The 25,601-nt window shown below is 35.5% G+C and overlaps 2 protein-coding genes and 1 pseudogene across 2 annotated transcripts; 2 read left to right on the forward strand and 1 right to left on the reverse strand.

Moving 5' to 3' along the window:
- Positions 1–315: 315 nt before the first annotated feature.
- LOC145805677 (uncharacterized) lies at positions 316–1,679 on the forward strand. Its single transcript, XM_082900853.1, has 3 exons — positions 316–543; positions 652–1,357; positions 1,489–1,679. The coding sequence occupies exons 1-3, from the start codon at positions 316–318 to the stop codon at positions 1,677–1,679; spliced, it is 1,125 nt and encodes a 374-aa protein (XP_082756979.1).
- Positions 1,680–15,529: 13,850 nt separating this feature from the next.
- Positions 15,530–16,903, reverse strand: LOC145805678 (ubiquitin carboxyl-terminal hydrolase 10 pseudogene; annotated as a pseudogene).
- A 2,391-nt stretch (positions 16,904–19,294) lies between these two features.
- Positions 19,295–25,362, forward strand: LOC145805679 (uncharacterized). Its single transcript, XM_082900854.1, has 7 exons — positions 19,295–19,612; positions 20,164–20,332; positions 23,908–24,146; positions 24,223–24,444; positions 24,532–24,624; positions 24,725–24,832; positions 24,919–25,362. The coding sequence occupies exons 1-7, from the start codon at positions 19,301–19,303 to the stop codon at positions 25,360–25,362; spliced, it is 1,587 nt and encodes a 528-aa protein (XP_082756980.1). The 5' UTR covers positions 19,295–19,300.
- The last annotated feature ends 239 nt before the right edge of the window (positions 25,363–25,601 follow it).

A 25,601-nucleotide genomic window follows, 5' to 3' on the forward strand; every position in this document is an offset into this window, starting at 1 on the left:
GCAGCTCTGACTGAAACACTGACACAACAACTGAGGCGGCAACCTTGCCTCCCTCGCCTCCACCAGCACAATATGAGCCAGATAACAGTGATATAATCAACCTAACTTAGAAGTTCATGAAAATGAAACCGCCAACTTTCCTGGGAGGTATTGAACTGTTAAAAGCTGAAACATGGTTATTGGAAATTGAGAAATTGAGAAATTGTTTGAAGTATTCCCCTGTTCTGAGATTCAGAAAGTTCTTTTGGCCACTTACGCCCTATAAAAGATGAAGCCTAGAGATGGTGGTTATTGGACCGAAATAGTAATAGGAATATGACATGGACTCAATTTAATACGATCTTCTATGAAAAGTACTTTCTGCAGTGCTTCCGGAACCAAAAGGTTTTAGAATTTCAGGAACTCAAGCAAGACAACATGTCCATGGCCGAGTATGAGGCCAAATTCACTAAACAAGCTCAATTTATGCCTTATATGGTAGACACAGACTACAAGAAGGCTCGAAAATTTGAGGGTGGATTAGATTTAGATATATTAGATCAGGTAGGAGTCCTCAACCTACCTACGTATGTGAATGTTCTTGATAGGGCATTGATGGCGGAAGCCATTTTGGCAGCAAAGAAACAAGCTCTTGTCCCAACAACTGATTAGAAAGGAAAAAGATCTGGAAACAGTTTCAAAAAGGACTGGTCATTTGCTGTGAATAAGAAACAAAATACGGGATCTTCTAGCAGCTCAAGTCAAAGCGGTGGATCTACGCCTGTTTGTACTCAATGTGGGAGGAGACATAGAGGAGTTTTCCATCGGGTATCTGTGGCTTGTTTCTGGTGTGGCAAGACGAGCCACATGATAAGAGATTATCCAATTGGGTTAGAAAATGCCAACCGTCTTGTTACAAGTTCAGCAGGATCTACTTCTGGATCAAGAACAAATGCTAGAACTAATACGGGAAAAGAACCCTTAAGACAGGGTAGAGTTTTTGCACTTATGCCTGGCGATGTACAAAATACCGAATCCGTGGTGTCAGGTATAATTTCTATCTGTGCTCAGAATGCCCATGTGTTGATAGATTCTGGTTTCACATATTCATTTGTACCGCATGCGTTTTCACAGAAATTAACTAGACCATTAGAACCTATGAATTGTTTATCATCTGTGTCTACACCATCTGGGGGTTCTATGATACGTGCTTATGTCTATCCGGCTTGTGATATTATGATTGGTAATATGACATTATATGCTGATTTGTTACCCCTGAGCATTGATCATTTCGATTTTATTCTGAGTGTGGATTTATTGACCAAATACTACGCCACCATTGATTGTGTGAATAAATCTACTGTGTTTAGACCACCTGGTAAACCTGAGTTTGTTTTTATTAGAACTGGGGTAGTTTCTCCACTGTACTTGATTTCATTTATGAAAGCCAGAAATTGTTAAGAAAAAGGTGTCGGGGTTATTTGTTTTGTGTGATGACTGAGTCTTCAGATAATGCTAGTGTGGAAACAATTCCTGTAGTCAGTGAATTTCCTGATGTATTTCCTAATGACTTACCTGGGGAGTTAATTGATAGAGAAATCGAGTTTACTATTGATGTTATACCTGGGACACAACCGATTTTTAAAACCCTATACAGAATGTCCACTACTGAACTGAAAGAATTGAAAGTTCAACTCTAAGAACTTTTTGACAAGAAATTCATCCGTCCGAGCACGTCACCTTGGGGTGCTCTAGTTCTATTTGTGAAAAAGAAGGATTGGTCTTTGAGGTTATGTATAGATTATCGTGAGTTAAATAAGTAACTGTGAAAAACAAATACCCCTTACCCCGAATAGATGACCTGTTCGACCAACTCCAGGGAGCCCAAGTGTTCTCTAAGATAAATCTTAGATCCGGGTATCACCAGTTAAGGGTCAAGGCAGAAGATGTAGAAAAAACAACATTCAGAACTCAATATGGGCACTATGAATTTTTAGTCATGCCATTTGGGGCAATAAATGCACCCGCAGCCTTTATGGACCTGATGAATAGGGTTTTTAAACAATTTCTAGATGAGTTTATAGTTGTGTTTATTGATGACATTCTAATTTACTCCAAAAGTAGGGAAGAACATGAGAGTCATTTGAGAACTGTTTTACAGATTTCCAGAGAGAAGAAATTATATGCCAAATTGCCCAAATGTGAATTTTGGCTTGACAGTGTAGTGTTTCTGGGACATGTGATCAAAAAGGATCGTGTATCAGTAGACCCACAGAAAATTGAAGCCATTGTCGACTGGCCAAGACCAACCAACGTGTCAGAATCTAGAAGTTTTCTGGGACTTGTAGGTTACTACAGAAGATTTGTGGAAGATTTCACAAAACTTGCTATGCCATTCACCCGGTTAACCCAAAAAAATGTTGCATTTGACTGGAACGACCAAAGAGAGTCTGCCTTCTAAGAGTTGAAGACTAGATTAGTGACTGCGTCAATTTTGACTTAGTCTAATGGTATTGATGGGTTTCAGATTTACAATGATGCTTCCTACAAAGGCTTGGGGTGTGTCTTAATGCAAAATGGAAAGGTAATTGCTTATGCCTTTCGGCAACTCCGTCCTCATGAAAGAAATTATCCAACCCATGACCTTGAACTCTCTGTAGTGGTTTTTGCTTTGAAGATTTGGCAACATTATTTGTATGGTGTGTGACTTATGAAGTCTACACAGACCATAAAAGCCTCAAATATTTCTTCACCCAAACAGAATTGACCATGAGACGGAGGGGATGGCTAGAATTGATCAAGGACTATAACTTGCAAATTTTGTATATCCAGGGAAGGCAAATACTATTACAGATGCATTGAGCCAAAAATCTATTGCTAATTTATCATGTTTGCTCACCAGTCAGAGAGTTATTATGTGACTTGGAGAAGGATGAGATTGAAGTTGTGTTACATGAACAGGGCAGGATTTTAGCTGCCATTTCCACTCAGCTTGCAATTATTGAAGAGATTAAAGTGAAACAATGCGAAGATGAGTTTTTAAGGAAAAATGTTAATGAGATTGATTCAAAACCAAAATCGGGATTTGCGCTTGACAATGATGTGTTAAAATTTCAAAATTGTCTTTGTGTGCCAGACTGTTTTGACTTGAGGAAATGCATCATGACTGAAGCTCACAACTCAAAATTTTCTATGCGTTCGAGAAATACGAAGATGTATCACAATTCAAAACTGAATTTCTGGTGGCTAGGAATAAAAAAGTGTATTGCAAATTTTGTGGCTCGATGTTTATACTACCAACAAGTTAAAGATGAATATCAACGACCCGCTGGTTTGTTACAGCCGCTTTCATTATCGGAATGGAAATGGGAGCACATTACCATGGACTTCATTATGGGATTGCCTCGCTCTTTCCGAGGTGTAGATTCTATTTGGGTCATTGTTGACCCTTTAACTAAATCTGTCCGCTTTTTGCCCATCAAATCTATAAATAATGTGGTTAGATTGGCTAATGTATATATCAATGAGATTGTGAAATTGCATGAAGTTCTAGTTTCCATAGTATCTGACAGAGACCCCAAGTTTACTTCAAGATTCTAGCAAAGTTTACAACAAGCCTTGGGAACTGAGTTCAGATTGAGCAGTGCTTATCACCCACAGACATACGGCCAATCAAAAAGAGTGATACAAACTTTGAAGGTTATGCTCAGAATGTGTGCCCTAGATTTCCAAGGCAATTGGGAGACTTATTTACCACTGGCTGAGTTTGTGTATAACAATAGCCATCATTCGAGTATTGGTATGGCTCCATATGAAGCCTTGTATGGAAGGAAGTGCCGTTCACCAATTTGTTGGGCCGAAGTAGGTGATTAACCCTTGTTGGGACCGGAACTTGTGCAAGAGACAACTGAAAACGTGAAATTGATCCAACAAAGACTAAAAACTGCACAAAGCGGCCAGAAGAGTTATGCTAATGTCTGAAGAAGAGACAGAGAATATGAAGTCGAGGATCACGTATGTATCAAAGTGACTCCAATGAAATGCTAGGCACGTTTTGGTGTGAAAGGCAAATTAGAACCAAGATATGTTGGACCCTATGAAATCCTTGCGAAGATTAATTCAGTGACGTATTGGGGTAGCTTTACCACTAGTCATGAAACATATGCACAATATTTTTCATGTCTCTATGCTTCGGGATTATTTGAGAGATCCACTACATGTGATTGAATCGACTCATGTGCTTCTAAAAGATGAATATACGTACGAGGAGAGACCAATGCAAATTGTAAATCGCCGAATCAAAAGATTAAGAAACAAGGAAATCCCATTAGTGAAGGTTGATTAGCAGAATCACGGAGGAACCTATGCAACATGGGAGACCGAAGAAGACATGATAAGAAGATACCCTGAGTTATTTCCTTTGAATCTGGTATTCTTCCAGAATGAAGGTAATTCGACTTTGGAGGATCAAACTCTTTAAGGGGGGAAGGCTGTAACAACCACGACCTTTGATTTACGTTAATTCATGGTTAAATAAACCTAATCAAAAATTAAGAGAAATTCTGAATTAATTTGCATGTGTATGTTGCATTATTGTGCTTATGTCTGTTTATCGTAGAAAGGTCTGTTCTTGTTTCTATCTCGATTTGCGAATTGAAGGCCTTATCGGCATTCGATTCAGAAATTGACTTGGTATACATGTTATTTGGAATTTTTAGAACATCATGGTAAGTTCAATTGAAATTCGATTCGGAACGACTTAATTAGAATAATTAAATACTGAATTAAGCCTGATTAAACAAGTTCTTAATCCAAGCCTATATAAGGCTTGTACACATCACTTGAGCCACCTTTTCTCATAATCTTTGAGCCTTCAAGAGACAAAACGTGAGAGAGAGAGAGAGAGAGAGAGAGAGAGAGAGAGAGAGAGAGAGAGAGAGAGAGAGAAGATTGAGCTCATCTTAGGAGGATTGTAAAAGAATTTGGAAGGGTTGGCATGAGACTTCAAACATTGACCATTGAGAGTGTAATTGGCCATTGAAGGTGAGAATTCAACCCTTTAGCTTTGAGATTAAGTCACTTAGTACATGAATTCAAAGAATTGGGTTGTGTAGTGCAAGAATTGAACTTAGGTGGTTGACTATGGGAGTGTATCATACATGCATACATAATTCATAGTATTTTGAAGTTATTTCCCAAGAAATTCCATATCCATGTTACTAAATCACTTTAGTTTTGGGAATTCATCAAGTTTCATTTCATTTCGAGTCACTAGATCATGTTTTGGAAGTCTTCAAGTCAAAGCAATACATCCATGTTATGTTTTCAAAGAATTGGGTTTTGTTTTGTTTAATTGGTAAATTTTTGGGCATTGATTTTGCGAAATGATTTAGAATTCTCAATGTTTCCCAAGTTTACATATGATTTCTCAAGTTTTTGGCCCAAAAGGATGAGTTTTGTAGTGTTTGAATTGAGTTTGGAAGCTTGGAGGTGAATCTAGAAATTCCAGAATTCGACCTCCCCGCTCGAGTGACGGATTCTCCGCTCAAGCGACCACCTTCATTTCCACACTTCTGCTCGAGCGACCAAAAGGTGGCTCAAGTGTAAAATGCATGCTCCCAGAAGTTGGCGTGTTTTGTAGATCGTTCAAGCGACAAAAGTTGCACTCGAGTGAGCATCGAGTGAAAAAATCAAGCAACCAGCACTTTTACAAAAGTTTGCAGATCGCTTGAGCAATCAGTCACATTTTGCATGTCCGCTCGAGCGAAAGAAGTTACGCTCGACCGACGACCCTATTTTCAGCAAGTTTTGTTAAGTGTTTTCAAATGTATTTTAGCACCCTGATTGTATCCTAGGCATTCCTAGGCCATGATTATAACATAATAGTGAGGGTAAAACATAGAAACACACTAAGAACGAAACATAATAAGCTAAAAATATTCTAAACGTGTGTTTCAAATGTGTATCTATTATGTGTTTGTGTAGGTCACGCGCCATAGGCTATCCGGTTGTCTATTTTGCCTATCCACTTGGGAGCCATTCGTGAGTAATAACTTTGTAAAGCTATGTTCAATTATAAGTATTTTTTGAATGATATAAGATGAACTCTTTTTTGAAATATTGTTTTCTGTATGAATGAATGGTTGTCCAATATTTCTGAAATGTACTCGAGGCATTCTTAGCTTCAGATGACATCGGTTATCTGTTCTGTTACGTCCCAATTTATGGGCCAATTGTACATTTCATGAGCCAACTGTTATGGATCCTTATGTATATGTCCCATTTATGGACCAACTATACATCTCATGAGTTAACTGTACAGTCTCCGTGCACGTGAGTCAACTGTATGCCTTTATGGCCTTCCCTTTATGGGTCAACTGTTTCTGCTAGTGCTAATGAATGTACCACGTATGATCAACTACAAATTCTGATTATGAGTATGATTCTGAATCTGTATCTGTTATGAACTATGATTTCTGAACATGATTATGAATCCATTTTGAATAACTACTGAATTTGTATTCTGTAACGGTTATGGACAACATTCATTTGACCCCTTTACTCTGTTATTATTCATTGGAATCCTACTCACTATTTATATTATGTATGTAGGTGATCAGGGACGTGACCAGGCCCAGAGTTGATAGCCTAAGACTCCGTTTTGTTAGCCACCCTTTGCGCTTCCCAAGGAGGTTCTAGATCAAGTCAAGCCTTGTGGCCTTGTTTCATGAACATTTAAAACTTTGTTTTCTTTTTTTTATCTTGAACAAGTTTTTGGTTATCTGTACTTGGGGTGACGTAAAATTACTGTATCTGTGTGACGTGACATATATGTTTATGAGTTTAAAAATTATTTTGTCTCATGTATGTCTGCACAGCTCAATGGATGTTGTACTTTGTATATTTGCTTCCTCAGCCCCTATTTATATGATATTCTATCCAGAGGCTTTTGGTAATCCAAAGATTACTGGCCGGTTGCGACGCTAAACCAATGGGGGTAGGTTTGGGTCGTGACAGATAGACTAGTGGATCTAAGTCAGAATTGGAACAATATTTGTCCAAGGTTGAACATTTTGTAAAGAATCAAACATTTGAGATTTTGGATTATCGGATAGTGAATGCAACCAATTATAGAGTGCTATCTCAACTTGCAAGGGATGTGTTGGCCATGCCTATTTCTACCGTTGTGTCGGAATCAACTTTTAGTATGGGGGCCCGTGTTCTTGACCCATTTCGTAGTTCACTCTTGCCTTCTATGGTTGAAGCTCTTCTATGTACTCAAAATTGGTTTCGAAGCAACCTTCCAATTTCTTTTCGAAAGGCGATGGATGATGTGGAAGAATTTGAGCAATATGACTTGAGTAGTATGAGAATTTATTTATCTTCATTTTTATTTGTATAATTTATTTTCTAATGTAAGTTTTATTGATCTTCTCTTGTTGACTCCTAATTAAGTACTTTGGAGTCAAGCTCATCTTCAACTTCAACCTATAATGTTGATGCTAATACTATAATTGAACTCTAATCCATTTGCTCATTGGTAAATTTTTCATATACTCAACACATTTTCTTACTATATTGAGATGCAATAAATAGACATTTGTTTATCTTTTCTTTACTTTATTCTTTTACACTTTTTTTGTCAAAGGAATTATGAAGATTAAAGATTAAATTTTTTATTTTTCAGTTTGTTTTTGTGCAGGGTTCATTAACCAAATGCATGGAATTGAAAATTTTGGAGCTTGGATGTGATTCATAATGATGGAGTTTGAGATATTGTGTTTCAAATGTTTTTATTTTATTTCACAACAATTTTATTCTATTTTTTATAGCATTTTCATTTTGGATGAATGTAATAGTTAATAAAGTTTGTTTGACAACAATTTTATTTTATTTTTTTTTCATTTTATTATTGCATTTTGGATGAATGTAATAGTTAATGAAGAATTGTTTTTAGGTAAGCTTACGATTTTGAATGATTTTACTTTAATTTTGTATTATTGGGTAGTAGTAGATGGAGAATGTTGCGAAAGTAGTTGGAGAATGAGATTGATGATTTAGCTTAGGATTTTGAATGATTTTACTTTAATTGTATTGTTGGGTAGTATACTTGTGTTATGAATTGATTTTTTTGTGTTTTTAATTTTATAAGTTTTAATTCATTAAATATTAATGTTGGAGCATTTTAGAAAATTGGAAGAAAATGACCCAAAATAAATATTTATAAAACGGGAAAAAGAAACTCAAAAATTAATTTTTAAAGGAAAAAATCCACACCGCAAACCGCCCGCACATCCGCAAACTATATCCTCACAAACCGCAAACCGCACTGCAGGTGGTTGCGGTTTGACTTTTCCCCAAATCGCATAGATGCGGGTGGGTCAAAACTAAACTGCAAACTACATAAAACTGATCTGGGAGCACCCCTAGTGTAACTAGATGAAACCCAAGCTTTTAGGTTGAAGAAACCCAAAAAATGGCAGAAGAAGAGAGAAAAGAGGAAGAGAGAACCAGAAAAATGACTTTTCAGCGCATTGACGGACTTATATACACGACTCATCGTGGCTGCGGTCAAAACCTTTGTGGGCACGGACTTGCCACCTCAACTCCAGCATCATGGGCACGACTAGGCATTGCCAAAAAGCTTTGGCTACTACTCCACAGCCCACCTGATGCCCAACCATGGTCCAAACAACTACAGTAAATTCAAAAACAAGTGAGACAACCCCGCGCCCTGACTAAAAGAAGAAAACGGGTCGATTCCTGACTTGGGCCACTACTTCAATTTTAAAAATAAATTCTCTTGCATCGCATGAATCACTTACTAATTTTGCTGATAAATTAATAATGAAAAAGAGTGAAATGTTATGTAAATTAAAATTAAGAAAATTAGCCTTAAACCCCCCCCACACGTTAACAGCTTTGTTCTAAAAGTCTATGTCTTCAATGTTTAATTCAATAACCATTGATGTTTTTGGCTCAAGAAGCCCATATTTTGACAAGGAATATTTTTATGGGCGATTTTACCTACCTTTTACCTAAACTCTTGAAAAATCTCTCATTACTTCTCTTAACTTGATAGGCCAAAAAATAATAAACATGAACATTATATTCATTTTTCATCTTAACAATTCTGATATATTCTAGCCATACAAGTCATCAAATCAATTTTCAACTGTTATAATAAAAATTGAAAACTTTCTCTACTAGTGAATTCTTGTCTTCATAGATTGATTTAGATGTGGAATAGTCAAATTGTCAAGACCCAAACCCGCCCCTAAATGTTTGGTTTTTATTAGAACACACTGCAAATATCAATAAAAGACAACATCTATTGAGCTTATGCATATATGATGGCTTAATTAGATTTAAGCATTTAAATACACTTTCAAATATACATATACAATCATAGAATTTATATCGATCTCACACATACTTACATATGACTCCATAAATTACATAACTTCCAATACTCAAAATTAAGGCCTCAATACGGAGGCGTACCCCAGGTAGCTTGGCAAACAGACGGACCTTAATACAATTCTAATGTCGATCCCCGATGGCTCACATACATAAATATATATATATATATATAAACGGAGTGAACAAAATTCAGTGAATAATAGTAATGTAAGGAGGTTAATTCATTGAGCATAGTCTTAAAGAGTGTAAATAAGCATATCAAATCATACATAGACCTTATTCATAATTATATCTCAAAACGGCCTCCGGCCCATATAGGATACAGAATGGCCTTAGGCCCACAGATAATACGGAACGGCCACGGGCCCATATAAGATACAGAATAGCCTTAGGCCCACAGATAATACAGAACGGCCTTGGCCCCATATAAGATATAGAATGGCCTTAGGCCCACAGATAATACAGAACGGCATCGGGCCTATATAAGATATAGAATAGCCTTAGGCCCACAGATAATACAGAACGACCTTAGGCCCACATAACGACAGCTGTCCACACATTGTAGGGTAGGTAGAACATCGACATGTACACTACCTCCCTTGGCCTCTGCCCATGAATCATAATCAATTTACATCATAACGGCCTCAGGCCCACTTTTATTAACAGAGACAGAACGACCTTAGGTCCATAACAGTGCCATTGTTCAATTATGTCTGTTAATTCAATCAGAGCACAATGTCAATAGTATATGTCATTCTCAACAACCATATATAAATCATAAGCACTAGAAGTAAGTATAAAATATCGTTACACTACTATTACTCACAGTGATAAGTTTCTAACAGCAGTGAGACGATGTCCTCGTCTGGACCTACAAACACAATGCACATAACATTATAAGAATATACCTGATTCCTTACTTTACTTTTTAATCAATTAGTCATATCAGTTCTGAACTCATTAGTCTTCAATAAGGCATAATCCATGTCTCAGAATATAGGAGGAATTGATAGGAAAATGGGTCAGACGAAGAAATTGTACAAAATCGGTAGACAGAAAGTCAGCAACTCTCACTAATTTGGGCATATCTAATTCGGTATTTATAATTTGGGAGTGAGACCACTACCATTGGAAACTAGACTGCCGTGGCTTGATTTTAGGCTCTAGAATCACTCAAAACGGAGTACGGATGCAAAAGAGATGCCTATTCAAAGTTGGCTGAACAGAGCTGTTCCCGCACGTGCGGGAAACAAGGCCGCACGTGCGGGAATGGGGCCGTACGTGCGGGACTACATGCCTTTTTCGCAGAATCAAACTTGGTTTTGGGACTGGATAGCTGCACGTGCAGGAAGACCCGCCGTACGTGCGGCTCTTGGCAGTTTGCAGTCCGAAAATGGCTGTATAATTTGGAACCTCTCATTTTCAAAATCAAACCTCAATTTCATGTAAATCAAAGCCTAAAACTCTTTAATACATGATAAATTTCACATTATTAGCTTCCATCAAAGATCATAACCCCAAAATACTACTCAAATTCCCAAGCACAAGGACAAGATTAAGATTTAAAACACAAGAGCATAAAGTAGCCATGGTTTGGGGTTCAAAGCTCACTTATATGGTGGAATCCTCTTTAGACTCTTTAAGAACCATAAAATTCCTACAAGAAACTAAGTTGTAACATTATTCATGCCATATTCAAAGATTCAACATTTTCTTACTTGAAGAAACAAGACCCACGCATACAATCATAGATAACCCAAGAAACTCACTCTTTAGTTTATGATCTTTAAGGATTAAGAGGGAGAATCTTACCTTAAGCCTTTACCATCACTTATTCTTGTATAACCATGATGAATTCAAGCCAAATCCTTGATTTCTTCATCATTCTCAAGTTTTCTCTTCTTCTCTTGCTTCTCTCTTGCTCTCTCTCCAGATTTTTCTTTCCTTAGATATTTTCTTGGCTCAAAGGTTGAGTTGAACAACTCATATAGCATATATATATATAAGCTTTCTACAAATAGGAAGGGCCAAACACGCCCTCACGAATCGCATAAAATCAAATTTCAGTTAAACTTCCCAGATGACTCTAAAAATTACGCTGATCATAAATATGTCCTCTGTTCTGGTTTCTGAAGTCTCTAAGGCCTTCAATTTGCAGTACAAAGTTAACCACCCAAACATGCATTAACGAATCAGATGAATTAAATTTACAATTAATTTTCCCAAATAGCTCTAAAAATTCCCATTAACATATCCATGCACTCAATTCCGATTTCTGAACCCATAAAGGTCGGCAATTCAACTTTAAAGTCGTAACTTAACAGATAATGCTTCAATTCAAACATATATCATTAAATTAAATTGCATTAACCCACAAAGGCATAAAAGTGTTTTCGAATACGGATTTTGGGGTCGTTACATTCTCCCCACCTTAAGAAGTTTGGTCCTCAAAACTTGATTCACCCAGCCACAAGTCCAGTTTCGTCTTGGGTATACAACACTTCTCAATTATTTAACAATTCCCAATCCTATACAGTCAATTTCAATGGAGTTTGCTCCAAGAATCACAAGTAATTCATCTTTACTGGCTAATTGGTAATCCAATTGATGATACACTACAACAAAAGTAACCTATGGTGACGAAAACTAGTGAAGAAAATAAAATTCGTCACTAAATGAAAATAATTCGTGAGGAATTTATAAATTTTGTCACATATAATAAAAAAAAAAAAATTATAAGTGACAAAATATATTTTCGTCAATAAATACTTCATTTTAAGTGAGGAAAACTTAAGTTTCGTCACTTAAAATTTTCCCGTTATTTTTTTTGGGTGGCGCCAAAATTTTGGGACTTTTGGTGACAAAAAAATTTGTCACTAATTATAAAATTATTTGTGATGAATATATTTTCGTCACCAAAACGTTTTAATACTTCTGATATCTTTTGATGAGGAAATAATATTGTCACCAATTTTGATGGAAAATTTTTGATATATTGAGCGACAATAAAAAAAAAAAGGTATTAATTTTTTTTATTCTTTTTTCTGTTTATCATCTCTCTCTCTCAAAATAACGTATTAATTTGTGTTACCTCTTGCTCTTCCACCATGCCGATCGCCATCGTCGCCTCTATTAGTCTTGTCGATCGTCACCGCCAATAGCAGCCTTGCCGGTAACCGCCACATCTTCTTTGCTTGATGATTTGGTACATGATTTCTGTTTGCTCTTTTTCTGGTGTCTTTTTCTCTTATTCTTTGTTTTGGTGTGGTGACAAAAATTAGTGAAGAAAACAAATTTCGTCACTAAATAAGAATAAGCCATGAGGAATTATAAATTTTGTCACGTATAATAAAAAAAGAAAAATAATAGGTGACGAAATTTATTTTTGTCAATAAATATTTACTTTTAGGTGAGAAAAAAATAAGTTTCGTCACCTAAATTTTTCCCACTAATTTTTTTTTATGGTGCCAAAATTTTGAAAGTTTTGGTGAGAATTTTTTTTTTCAATAATTAAAATATTATGAATGAGGAATATATTTGTGTCACCAATAATCTAATTTTTTTTTTGTTTTTGAAAAAATTGATTTTGAATATTTTAAGAACATTTGGTGAGAAATATATTTTCGTCACTAATAATTTTTAATATTTTTAGGCCTTTTAGTGAGAATTATTTTGCCACCAATTTTGAAAGAAGAATTTTGACATATTAAGCGGTAATAAAAAAAAAATATTATTTTTTCTTTTTTTTTGCCTAGATTTTTTTTTCCCTCTTTTTTTTTTTTTTATCAGTTTTATTTTTCCCTCCTTTTTTTATTTTATTTTTTTATCAGTCTTCGCATGGGCCTCTATCTCTGTCTCTCCCTCTCAAAACAAATTGACGAATAGTTTTCCTATCAATCTCTGTCTCTCCCCCTCTCCCTCTCCCTCTCCCTCTCCCTCTCAAAACACAAGTGCTGTGTGTTCTTCTCCACCGCCCCTTCAGTGTATTCTTCTCCAGCGCCGTCGCTGTTTTCCTCCTTCAGTGTCGCCACACACAGACGTCGTATCTCCTTTACTGCTGCGTGTTCTCTTCCATCAGGTATGGGTCCTCTTTCTCTCTCCTCCTCTCTCTCTCACTCAATTTCTCTATTTCTCTATCTCTGTTTTCCCCAATTTTCGAAATTAATTTTCAGAATTAATGCTGTATTTTATTCTTTCCAGCAAGTTTTCTGCTATAAACTTGAGAATGAATGTCCTATTGATTATAATTAAGAGTTTGAATTTAGTAAAAGCCCTTGACTAAATGTGAATATTTCATATGATTTGGATTGTTTGTCTGTATTTTTAATAAAATTAGGGTTCAACTCCTCTCTATATTTGAATGTTTGTTTAATATCTGTTTATTTTATAGGTTTTTCTACTTAGGTTATTCATAAAAAAATAAAATTGATTACTTACTGATATCGATCGATTCCTTTGCTTCTGTGATCATCCTCCTGATTCTTCTTGGATACCATGCCTGGCTATTTGAGGATCCTTGTACATGGCTATTTGAGGATCCTTGTACATGGCTATTTGAGGATCCTTGTACATGCCTGATGCTCTGCTACTGCAATTATTTGTTGCCTTTGTTTTAGTTGGCTGTGGGCATCTTCTCTTTATTTTTTTTATTTTCTTCAGATTGTGTATTTTTTTTTCTTCAAATTGCTGATATAGTTCTATACCCATTACATATTACGTTTTCTGGAATGGAGCTTAATTGGAAAGCTGTATGTGAGGATGAACAGAGAAAAGATTAAAACAGATCTATTTTCTAGAATGGGAGGTCTAGGGACTGAAATTTGTGCAATAATTATTTTTCCTTAATTTTGAAAGATGGACTGTCGAATTTGAAATTTAATTAGATATATTCGGTCTTTGTAAGAACCATTTGAATCAAGTAGTGTCCCAAATACTAGTTGCAACTGAAAAATTCGAAAGCTTTTCTTTATGGTGATGATGCCAAAATATCAAGTTGGTTTAGTTATTTTGTCTTTATCTTGATCATAGTCCTTAGAGGCCTGTCCGCATGTACGTGATCTTTAAATTGTAACACGTTTTGATTCTCTTAAAGCTTAACAATGATTCTGTTACTTAAAATTAGTATTTTTATGGTTGATTGTGTTAATTTTTTCCCCTGAGAAAATTACTTTTGTTGAACTTTTGTTTTTAAAATTCACATGTTTGATTTTCACAAGCCTGCTATGTTTGGTTGTTCAATTACTATTTAATTTTGTGTCTTTACAGATATCTTTTCTATACTATTTCACCCTCTTAATATTGCTTTTATCTTATCCTGGATATGAGTAAGTTCGAATGTTGTTAGCTTTTGTACTAATTTTATTGCAATATTAATCATACTTAATTTGCACTATGGTTTATTTTATTGGTTACGAAGAGTCTTGTTTGAGGTGGTTGTATGATAGAACCAGTGGAAGGCAGTCGGTTGCTGTGTTGACAATCTTATTTTTTCAATTGTTGTAAATGAGATCAGAAGCCTCAAGTTATTGTTGGCATTTCCAAATACTCCAAATACTTCATGATCAATAAAACATTGCTGCCATGTACTTGATAGGCTTATTTTGTTTACTTCTTACATTAAAATTGCCGTTTTTTTTCCCCAGCTGTCTACATAAAGATGTGACAAATGTTTATCTTGAATCTTTATATACCATAGCCTTTGATCATTAACATCCTCAATCTCTCTATCGCTTCCTCTCCAACTTATTTCCACTGTTTAGAACTTGAAATGTAATGATGTTCAAGAAATTGATAATCTATACGGGATTCAATACCCATTTCAGAAGCAGCTTTGTCACGTTTATATTGATATAACTTATAAGCATGGTTATAATTAGCATAAATGTAGGAAATTTTCCTATTGTAATTTGTTTCTGTAGCGTGTGGTTTTTGTATAGACAGAATATGTTTCCAATGGGAAGGCTGTATTTTTCTAGTTTAAAATGTTGATGCATCCTCCCTACCCACAAATTTTACGAGGGCAGTACCTACATTGAAATTTTGAAACAACAAAAAATGAGGCAGTAATACTTGAGGTGAATTGCTCTGAAAATATGCAATTCAGCTGGTCAAAAGCATTAAAAGTGTTCTACCACATGTCATCAGGCCCTAAAGGTTCCTCATTTAAAAATGCATCCAAGCATGAAAATAAAGAGATAGCTTCTTGTCGAGTTTTCTTCACAGTAAGCTTGGTCTTGTGAACCTCAGGAACATCCTTTAAGTAGCTGGAATCATATAATTTGTGTTCTTTATCAGTCCAATCCAACATAACTTTAACCAGTTGACCAGTTTTTATGAGTGAATCCTTTGAAATAGGCCTGCAGTTCAAACCTCTGTTATCTGTTATGCAGAGCTGAAAGCTCAACTCCCTGTAGGACATTTCTTCCAGTTCTAAGCTGTCCATTGACTGGTTTCCAGGTCCAGAATGGGTAGCGTAGATGTTTGCTGATTCATCAATAGCTTCGACAGCAGAGCCATTTTCCTTGCCACTACGAACAATAGTTGAACTAAAAAAAGTTTTCTTTCTCAATGGGGACAACACTCTACTAATAGCAAGATCGATGTCAGCTCCAGTTTGTGTGTCCTCCAGATAAGTAACCAGTGGTGTCAACAAAAGTTTCCTCTCACTGCCCTTGAAATTATCTGACAAACATCTGGAAAGCAATGATGCTTTAGTTACAAGGAAAAAGTCTTAAACCTAATAAATGTTTACTTAAAACAAAGGTGTCATCTATCCTAGTACACAGCAACCGGACTTCAGACCTGGGTTACATCCCACCTTCATTCACTTTTTTTATTACTTTTCCTTCATTTTTGGCTTTTTGTTCAAGGGTTATTCCTATAATGTAGTTCATTGCCTTCAGACCAAAAAACTAAAAAGATCAATCAGAGCATCTATGCAACTAGGCAATTTGGCATCCCTAACAAGGAAATAAAAACCATAGACTCATTCAGACATGTCAACTCTACCCAATAAAGACCAAACACACAAGGCATGGTAGGATTCAAGATTTTTGAATCTTAGCCAAGTGGAAACGTAACAACTAAGGATTCAAGAATGATAACTCACTTTTCCAAGTATCGATGACATATCTCTAGTCTTGTTAATTCTGCCCGCTTTGGAAGCCCGTAGGCTACAATATGTTCATCATCTTTTATAGAAGGTAATGGTTCCGAAGGGTTCTCTAAATATCGATATGTTCGATGTTCGTAAACCTGCATATTAAAAATCCAGGGCTTCAGAAGACTAATACATAAAGAATTAGCAACAGATTAGTAAATATATAATAGAAGTCAAGAAGATATAAATTACCTCTGCAAGCAACAGGCTTTCATCGCTCCTTAAGCAGCATGTAGTACTCAGAGCCTGACTGAGATCTTTACAGCAGCCATGTTTTAGGAGAGTAACAGTGTATTGCGTTGGAAGACCACTCCCATCACCATAAAATACAGTTACTGTCATTGTCCGAGTGGTAGTAGAAGGTAGCGGCAAAGTTAAGTACATGAAGGGGTCAAATGTTATTGAAATTTTGTTGCAAATTGGGCAAACCAATGTTGATTTTTATTGGCCCTGGGTATTTTGTAAACTTCAGATGCTTTTGGTGGAATTCCTCCAAGGGTATACCAATTCACCTTAAGTATTACCCCCTAGATAATCTTATGTTGTACTTCTGGTGGAATTCCTCCTAGTGGCTAGGATCTCCACAGAGTTGGTCTGATAGAATGAAATGTGGAAGTCTGTCATATTCTAATTCATACATATGCCTTTCTCCATATGTGAGAGCAGAGTACCCATAGTTTTGACCTGGTTGGAGCCTTAAGCATTGACTCAAGGCAGCAACTCTTCAATCTTTAAGAACATTGAAGAGTAGAATCACCTATCCAGAAAGAACACAATCCCAATTTTTTTTCTAAATGTTTTTTGGACAAGAGGTCTAGCTTGGGGCCTTGGCTTGAAGGTGATCCCATATCAGCTCCGTAAACATCATCATAAACATTATCTAGTGTCAATGCTTGTTTGGGAGTTAGATCTTCCTAATCATGAATCTTTGTATATTGGAATATGCATCAAATAAGTTGCTGATCTGTTCCTGTGTGTTACTGATCTGTTGTTAGTTTTTGGGTGCTCTGTCGCTGGTTTTTGTCTGCTATGTTGCTGGTTTTTGTCTGGTCTGGTCGTGGTTTTTTGTCTGCTCTGTTGCAGATTCTTGGCTGATCTGTTTCTGATCTATGTGTGTCTGTTGTCCCTGTATGTTACTGATGCTGTGTGTTGGTTGTTGTTCTTAGTTTTTGTTGGTGTGTTCCTGTTTGGAGTCTGGTTGGTGAAGTGTTTGATTGAAATGGATCAAACATTTCAATCTGTTCCTGTGTGTTACTGATCTGTTGTTAGTTTTTGGGTGCTCTGTCGCTGGTTTTTGTCTGCTATGTTGCTGGTTTTTGTCTGGTCTGGTCGTGGTTTTTTGTCTGCTCTGTTGCAGATTCTTGGCTGATCTGTTTCTGATCTGTGTGTGTCTGTTGTCCCTGTATGTTACTGATGCTGTGTGTTGGTTGTTGTTCTTAGTTTTTGTTGGTGTGTTCCTGTTTGGAGTCTGGTTGGTGAAGTGTTTGATTGAAATGGATCAAACATTTCAATCAAGCATACCAGTTTCCTTCCCATTTCAATTAATTTAGTTATTAGAACAGAACAAACCCATTATTTTGTACGTGAGGATAAGAGATAGGAGATAGGAATTGAAGACATGGTTGAGCTTTGTCAAATTGTGACAAGGTTGGTGTCTATGTGCCTCCTTGTTCACTTCAAACTCCAAACAGGAACAAGCCAACAAAATTAGTTTATGAACAACCTGATATCCCAGCTAACCTCTGCAATCTTGTCTGTGAAAGGTTAATCCCCACCAAAATACTTTTATTCATGTTCATTTGAAACTTCAAAACTAGTTTTAATTTCACTAGAATTCTTAGATCTATAATATATAGGCTTGATAGAATGTTAACAGAGTTAGAGCTCTTTTATATATCATTACAGAGTTGGTTGTAGACTTGGGATTCTAGCTTTAATCGTAGCAGAATTCTTCATTGGAAGCAGAATGTTAGCTCTTGTTATATATCATTAGAGAGTTTGTTGCAACTATCATTGAATCATTTTTTATTGAATTTACATGATCTCCATTTATTTATCTAAAATTATCATTGAATCATTTTCAACAAAACAAGGAGTATTTAAATTGAAATGATCTCCATTTATTAATTAATGTGCATGTCGAAATTCTTATTCTGTGGGGTTGTTTATGTTTAAGAATAAAGGTAATAATGCTAATCAGGTCTCCACATTTACTCATTAGGCTTTACTTTCTCAACATATAAATGTTGAGTTGATTAGTTTACAATCTTTGTTTCCTAAAATCCCATATGAAACGTATAAGAGAGTCAGCTCTAAGTTGCCCTAAAATGACCCCATGTTTGTATCTAATTCTATATACTAATTCTCATTTATAGCAACATTACAAAGCTTGAAAAATTTATTCAAAAATTAAATGAATTGTGAATGTTAATCATATTAAGGGTTGTTTTGAAAAGTTGATTTTTGATTTTTTTTTTTTATAAGAAAACATATAAAAACGGAAAGAAAAGAGTTGACTATTTTTGTAATATTTTTTAATTTATTCCCAAAACAGCTTTAAGTTTCATTTTGTATTTGCGGTGTACTTTTATAACCTTTTCTATTACATCAATAAATCTTAATTTTTGCTGAGAAAAATAGGTGAGATTAAGTTTAAAGTTACGCTACATACTTTATTTGGTAATTATGTTTTGATATATTTTGTTGCGTCTCTTCAAGTAAAATTATGCTTTATATTTCATGTTTGATATCAATTTATGCTTTTTAGTTAACCAAATGGCCAAAGGGGAGAAACAATGGATCAAACCAGGTTTTCTAGCGAAACAGAAGCGAACAGAGTACGAAATGGAAAGATATAAGACAATCAAGAAGAATAATAAGAAAATGGATGCTCTACAATTGAAGCGTATAACAACTTCTTTGATGGGTTCTACTCAGCCCAATCGTGTTCATCAAAAGGGAAAGAAAATTAGGGTAGATGATGATGACTACATACCGTCAGATCATGAGGATGACACTGATGCTGAGTCCTTTGAAAGTGTTGACGATGAGGTACTATATGTATGGCCATTCATTTTTTTTTATTATGTCACCGATAGCTATATATTTGTTAACGATGCTTTGTTAATACTATCTTTATATTTCCGTATACTTTATTGGATGAATAAGTCATAAAATAAAACTAGAAAATATACATCCTACATACAACAATATGCATACCAAAACAAACTGTAGGAGTAAGTTAGCTGGAACACAAATGTATAACGAAATAAGACATAATTTGACCATGTTGGAAACACCAGATTGACAACTTGCAAAGCACACAATTAGGAAAAACCAATTAAAGATATTAGAACTACTGGTAGCTCACAACCACTCAACCACTCAACTTGCCTACAGGTTTTTGAGTGACAACACCTTTTACCTGACCATTTTAAAAATATTCAAAGCAACCACTTGTCAGGACCAGTCTTGGGAAGAAAAGGAGTGGACTAGATCAGATTACAAATATCAACAGTGGCCTTGATGGGTTTCCATATACATATCTTTACTTATCCATTTTTATGTATTTATTGTTTATGCTTTTGTATTATGTTTTTTAGGGCTTACCAATGCCACCAAAACGATTGGCGCAGTCATCTCTTCAACCTTTGCACGAGGCAATTGTTGTTCCAAATGGGGATTTACATGACAATGTGGATACCCAACACTCACAGCCACTTGATGTCGATATGGAGGCACCGAGGGAGGCAGCCCCCCAATCTAGTGTCGGTAAGATACTGAATTTTACTAAGCTAAACAAATTCTCTGTTTGAATATAATTCTATGGTGCAAAAAATTTCATGCAATTTGTTTCATAGGGATTGATTTTTTATTTTTTATTTTAGTTTTGGTCTCACTTGTAATTTTTTGTCATATAACACACAAAGTTAACATCTCTATTGGAGATGCTCTTAGTTTTCAAGCATTCCTAGTTCTTTGAACAAAAACATTGAAGAATGAGAAATTATTTGGGAACTTGGTAATCATTTGCCTACATAGGAAATTTAGAAGTACAACCATTGAGCTAATTTCAAGAAAAACTGTCTTTTTTAGGTGAATAAGTCATAAATTAAGACAATGAAATATATAACATATACAAGGGGTATACCTCAGGCCCTAATAACAACAGGACCAAGACTAAAACGCTGCTAAAAAAAATAAAAAGCCTAAACCCTAGAACATGACCAAATCAAACCCCATACAGACAAAGAGGGGCCATAAAATAAGGAAATATAGACAGCAAACAAAAATAAAAACAAACAATTTAGGAGGAGCATCCGAAAACTCCAACAAATAACCAACTGTACAAGACAAAAATAAACAACATTCTAGCTGTAGCAAAATTTTCCAATAGAAAAGGCAGTAATACCAATAGTAACAGTAGTAGCCAATAGCAACCAGATACACCAACTACGGCAGCATCAACCAACTACATGGCTCCATCAGGATTTGCAGATCCAACCAATCAAACAGTAGCAATATGTACAGCAGTAACAAATAGCTCACTATAATAGTCCCAGATTTTAGACCATAGCACAGTTGCATCATGCCCTACAGTATAGCTCAACTAAAGGTGCATAGAACCCCAATAATAGCAGTAGGTATACTAGAACCAACCACTGCCCAGTTTCAGCAAACCCAAGCAGCAGATACACCAACTCAAACATAGGATTACATATGTTCAACCACCACATAACGAGAGCTATGGGGGTGTTAAACACATGAGAGACCCATTTTAAGTAGTATAACAACCATCAGTTAGGACCAAAAGGAAAGAACGAAATACGTTGAGAACAAACACACAGTATAGTCCTTAGCCACTCAATCCACACTCTCAAATCACACATAAAACACTCAAGAAAATATATGCTCACATTCATCTCAACCCACCAAACAAAAAATTTCCTCATAATATGTATCAGCTTGCCAATTTGTATAACAAACATTAGAAAAAAAAATCACATTATCAATCTGATGCCTCTGCTATATCTTCAGCTACTGCAGGTGCATATAGGAGATCTGCTCACTCTGGTGTGTATGCTAGTTGCAAGTCAACTATTGGTGTTCATGATGAGAGACCAATACAAGCATCTAGTCTGTGTACATGAGATCATTTGTATATAACAAATCTACAACTGATTCTCAACAGATTCCAACTGATTCTCAATAGATTCTGTAACTGATCTGTAACAAACTTAGTTAGTTAATCTTAGTTAGTTAGTTAGAGAAAATCATATATCTGTGTATATAAATGAACTCGTGTAATGTTGATGTGGTGTGCAACTAATAATAAAGAAATATCTTTCAAAGATTTCCTCTCTCTTTCTTCCTACTTGCATCAACCTTAAGGACCAAAGCAATCAAGGTCCTATTAGCCTCCTTAAGAAGTTCACCAGAAATAAAAAAAAGATTTAATAGCCTCAACAATATTTTTACCCAAAACCTGCTAGGAACTCTTAAAGAAACTAGCCGGGTGGCCATGTTCCCATTAAGACACATGAAAAACTGTCTTGCTTGAAAAACAACATGATAATGTGATTTCCTAAAAAATCCAAAGCTAAAATTTCAACCTTTGAGCTAATTTCATAACTGCAATAAAAACAAAAACTGCCTACCTAAATCAGGACTGCAGAAGAAAGCATTTTTAAGACCCTCTTTGTTAAGTTAGTTTGAGAAACAATGATTAAGTAGTCATGGCTGTCATTGAATTCCTTATTGAGAAAAACAAAGCTCTAGAATTTAAGAAAATAAAATAGTTCAATTAAACAAATCATGTTCCCTTTAAAATCTTTACTATAATCATGTTTTATGAGTTCACTAAGCAGATATATTGTGACTTACAATGGCATGAAAAAGTCTATCACTACAATTAAACAAAAACTTATTGTATCACATTAAAGCCATGTGGGCAAGCACTTCACCTTAATAGAACCTTATTTTTTAATTACTTTGTTGTTGTGTTCGTGCTTCCTAGATTGCTATTCAAAGGACAAAAACAAAGCCTCATTTTTCTTTTTCCTTTTTTCTTATTCAAATTCTCGATCATCTAAGCAAAGAATTTTGAGTGTTCACATGGTCTATGGTCATGTCTGTAGCAGTGTTTGGAAATTCATGAGAAATGAGTAAAATAATTTTAGTATAAAGAAGAACAAATATAGACCACAATTGAGAAGAATTAAACCAAAACAAACTAAAATTGTGAGAAAAAAGTATCGCAATTCAAGTAAAAAATGATAAAAGCAAGCATTAAATCAAGCTAGAACATGAAGATTGATCATTCCAATGCATCAGAGATGACTTGACAACTGTGTTGAACTTTGAGTCTACAATTAAATCATTTCTCAGTATATATATATATATATAGACACACATGCATATATACATATTTTCAAATTCAAAACCACAAAACTAACACACAACAATAACCATGCAAATTAGAAGAGTTGCTTGAACCCCAAATGTCACTTTTTCCACCCTTTGGGACCCACATGTTTCTGAGTTTTTTTTTTTTGGGGTGCATCTGGTGAATTTTAATCATGTTTATGTATGTGAAAGAAATCAAACTGTTACTGCAATTATCTTGATTCTTATTGTATCTAGCATTAGCAATATCTGGACTCTTGGACAGTTTGATATTATTGTCGTCTTGATTGGCTCAAGTGAACTTGACAGAGTTTTATCTCAACTACTTGGGTTTGTCTTGATGGCTATCTTTTATTATTCCTTTTCAGGCTGGAAGTAGAACTATTGACTTATGGCTTATGCATTGTATAAGGTTTGAAATTCAGATGAGCCATATGCCTATGAAACATGAATGCACCCTACAGTTAATGATAGTTGTAGATATCCTGTCAAGGCTTGAGGTTCTGTGAAGCTTGTTTACAGGATGCCAAACTAGTAGCTATTTTTGCTTTTGTAGCGAATGAGAATACACCTACTTAACCATGAGCCTCTTTTTTTATGTGGAGAGGTTTGATGAGAAGTACTAATTGTGTTTTTAAGGTGTATTTTCTTTTTGTTGTACTAAATCATTATTGTCATACTTAGTTTATTTACAACTACTGTGTCTTGAACATAATATTTCTTCGTTTTATGTATTTTCCATCTGCATAAATGGAAATTTTAAGAGATGAGCAAAAGGTAAACTACGTACCTAAGAAGCACATTATCTTTAATGCAAACTTAGCAATCTTTTTCTTGTATTTGTGTAGAACCGTTCAATGTGTAAAAAAAGTTACTTATATTGCTTTTATGATTTCGCTTTAATTAATTGCTAACTAGTCAATGTTATGTCTTTAAAACAGTGCCTACTAGACACCCTCGTGGCTTGACACGCGGGTTGAAGGTTCAAGCAATGGTTCAAAAAGATGGAAAGCTCAAAGTTCCTATACCACAGGAGTATCGTGCACCAGTGGGGGATCATGCCTCTCAATTAGTCTCCAAAATTGGTGTTGAGGTCCGAACACACTTGCCAGACTTTAGCATTCGCAGGTGGAAACATGTCAACGAAGAAGTTACGGCACCTATGTTTCAGCGTCTAACGGTAAAAGTTTTACATAATTGATTGAATGAATGTAATATAATTAATTATGACTTACAAGATTTGTGGCTGTTGCTAGGATCAATTTGACATGGAAGGTGACTCCACAAATGTTAGCAAAGCGGTGGCAACAAAGTGTGGACGGAGCTTGAGCAGCTACACCTACAGACTACGAAAAAAATACCTGAACCTTAAAAGTGCTAAGGGAGAGGAGTATGCTAGAAACCACCCACCGCCTGAATGTGACCTCGAGAAATGGAAAAACTTGATTGACAAGAAGTGGAATGATGCCAATTGGCTGGTAAACTTTTCTTATGTTTATTTATTGTTGACAATTACCTTGTCTTCCTAATATATATATTTTTCTATTGGAACTTCCTCCTTGTAGAAGCAATCAAATGCTAACATTGACAATAGAAATCAATTGAAGACGAAGCATAGGTGTGGGTCAAAATCTCTCCCAGTTAGGGTACACGAGGCGGTGGGTCTTCTTTAATTTTTTGTTCGGTTTTTTGTTTTTTAAAAGATGATTCTACTACCATCATTCTTATTTAACTTACTAGTTGAACAAAAAAAATCAGACAATTGCAAATGGGGGCCAACTACCAGAGTTGCCACGTGTTTACAAATCTACACACTTTAATGATGTCACAAAGCAGTGGATTTCTTCGGAGTGCGAAGAGAATTATGTATGTATATTTACCTTTTTGTATTAGGATGATTGCAATTTGAATTGTATCTTTATTCATTTTTCTAATTTTTTTTTAAATGACAGGATAATATGATAAAGATCCAAGCTGAACATTGCTCCAGACCTGGTGTGGTTCCAATTACTCCGGAGGAGCTATCTGTGAAGGTGCTAAAGCCAAGGTCGGGATATGTTAAAGGACTCGGGTTGAGGCGTTCCTTCTCTGTCAGGACTACCAGTGCTTCGACTGACAGTGGCTATGTGAGGCGTCTAGAGATGGAAATACAAGAGCAAAAGGAGCAAATTCAGTCACAAAAAGAGGAAATTCAGTCACAAAAAGAGGAAATTCAGTCACATAAAGAGGAAATTACAGCACAGAAACATGAAATTCAAGTACAAAGAGAGGAAATTCAAGCACAAAATAAAGAGATAGGGAAGATGAATGGGTCGATTGACGAGCATTTTGAGATCACATCAAGCATCATGGAGTTTCTTAAGAAGCAAGGTTTCAAAGGACAATTTAGAGGATGAGGTATCCCATGCACTCGTACATTGCCTTTTTGGTAAGTCTCGCTCGCTTTATCATTTTATGTTTCTCATGTTGGTTAGTATATACTAGTTAAAGTACAATAGTTTGACTACTTATTAACTAAGATTTAACAAGTTTGAAGATGTATTTAATGAAAATAGATTCATTATCAAAATTCTTACTTAGCATGACTCTAGTTAAAATACACACGAACCAAAGTAGAGACAAAACTAAGTCAGAT

This window comes from Camellia sinensis, chromosome 13 (assembly GCF_055761805.1).
Source record: "Camellia sinensis isolate YWXY chromosome 13, ASM5576180v1, whole genome shotgun sequence".
Lineage (NCBI taxonomy): Eukaryota > Viridiplantae > Streptophyta > Magnoliopsida > Ericales > Theaceae > Camellia > Camellia sinensis.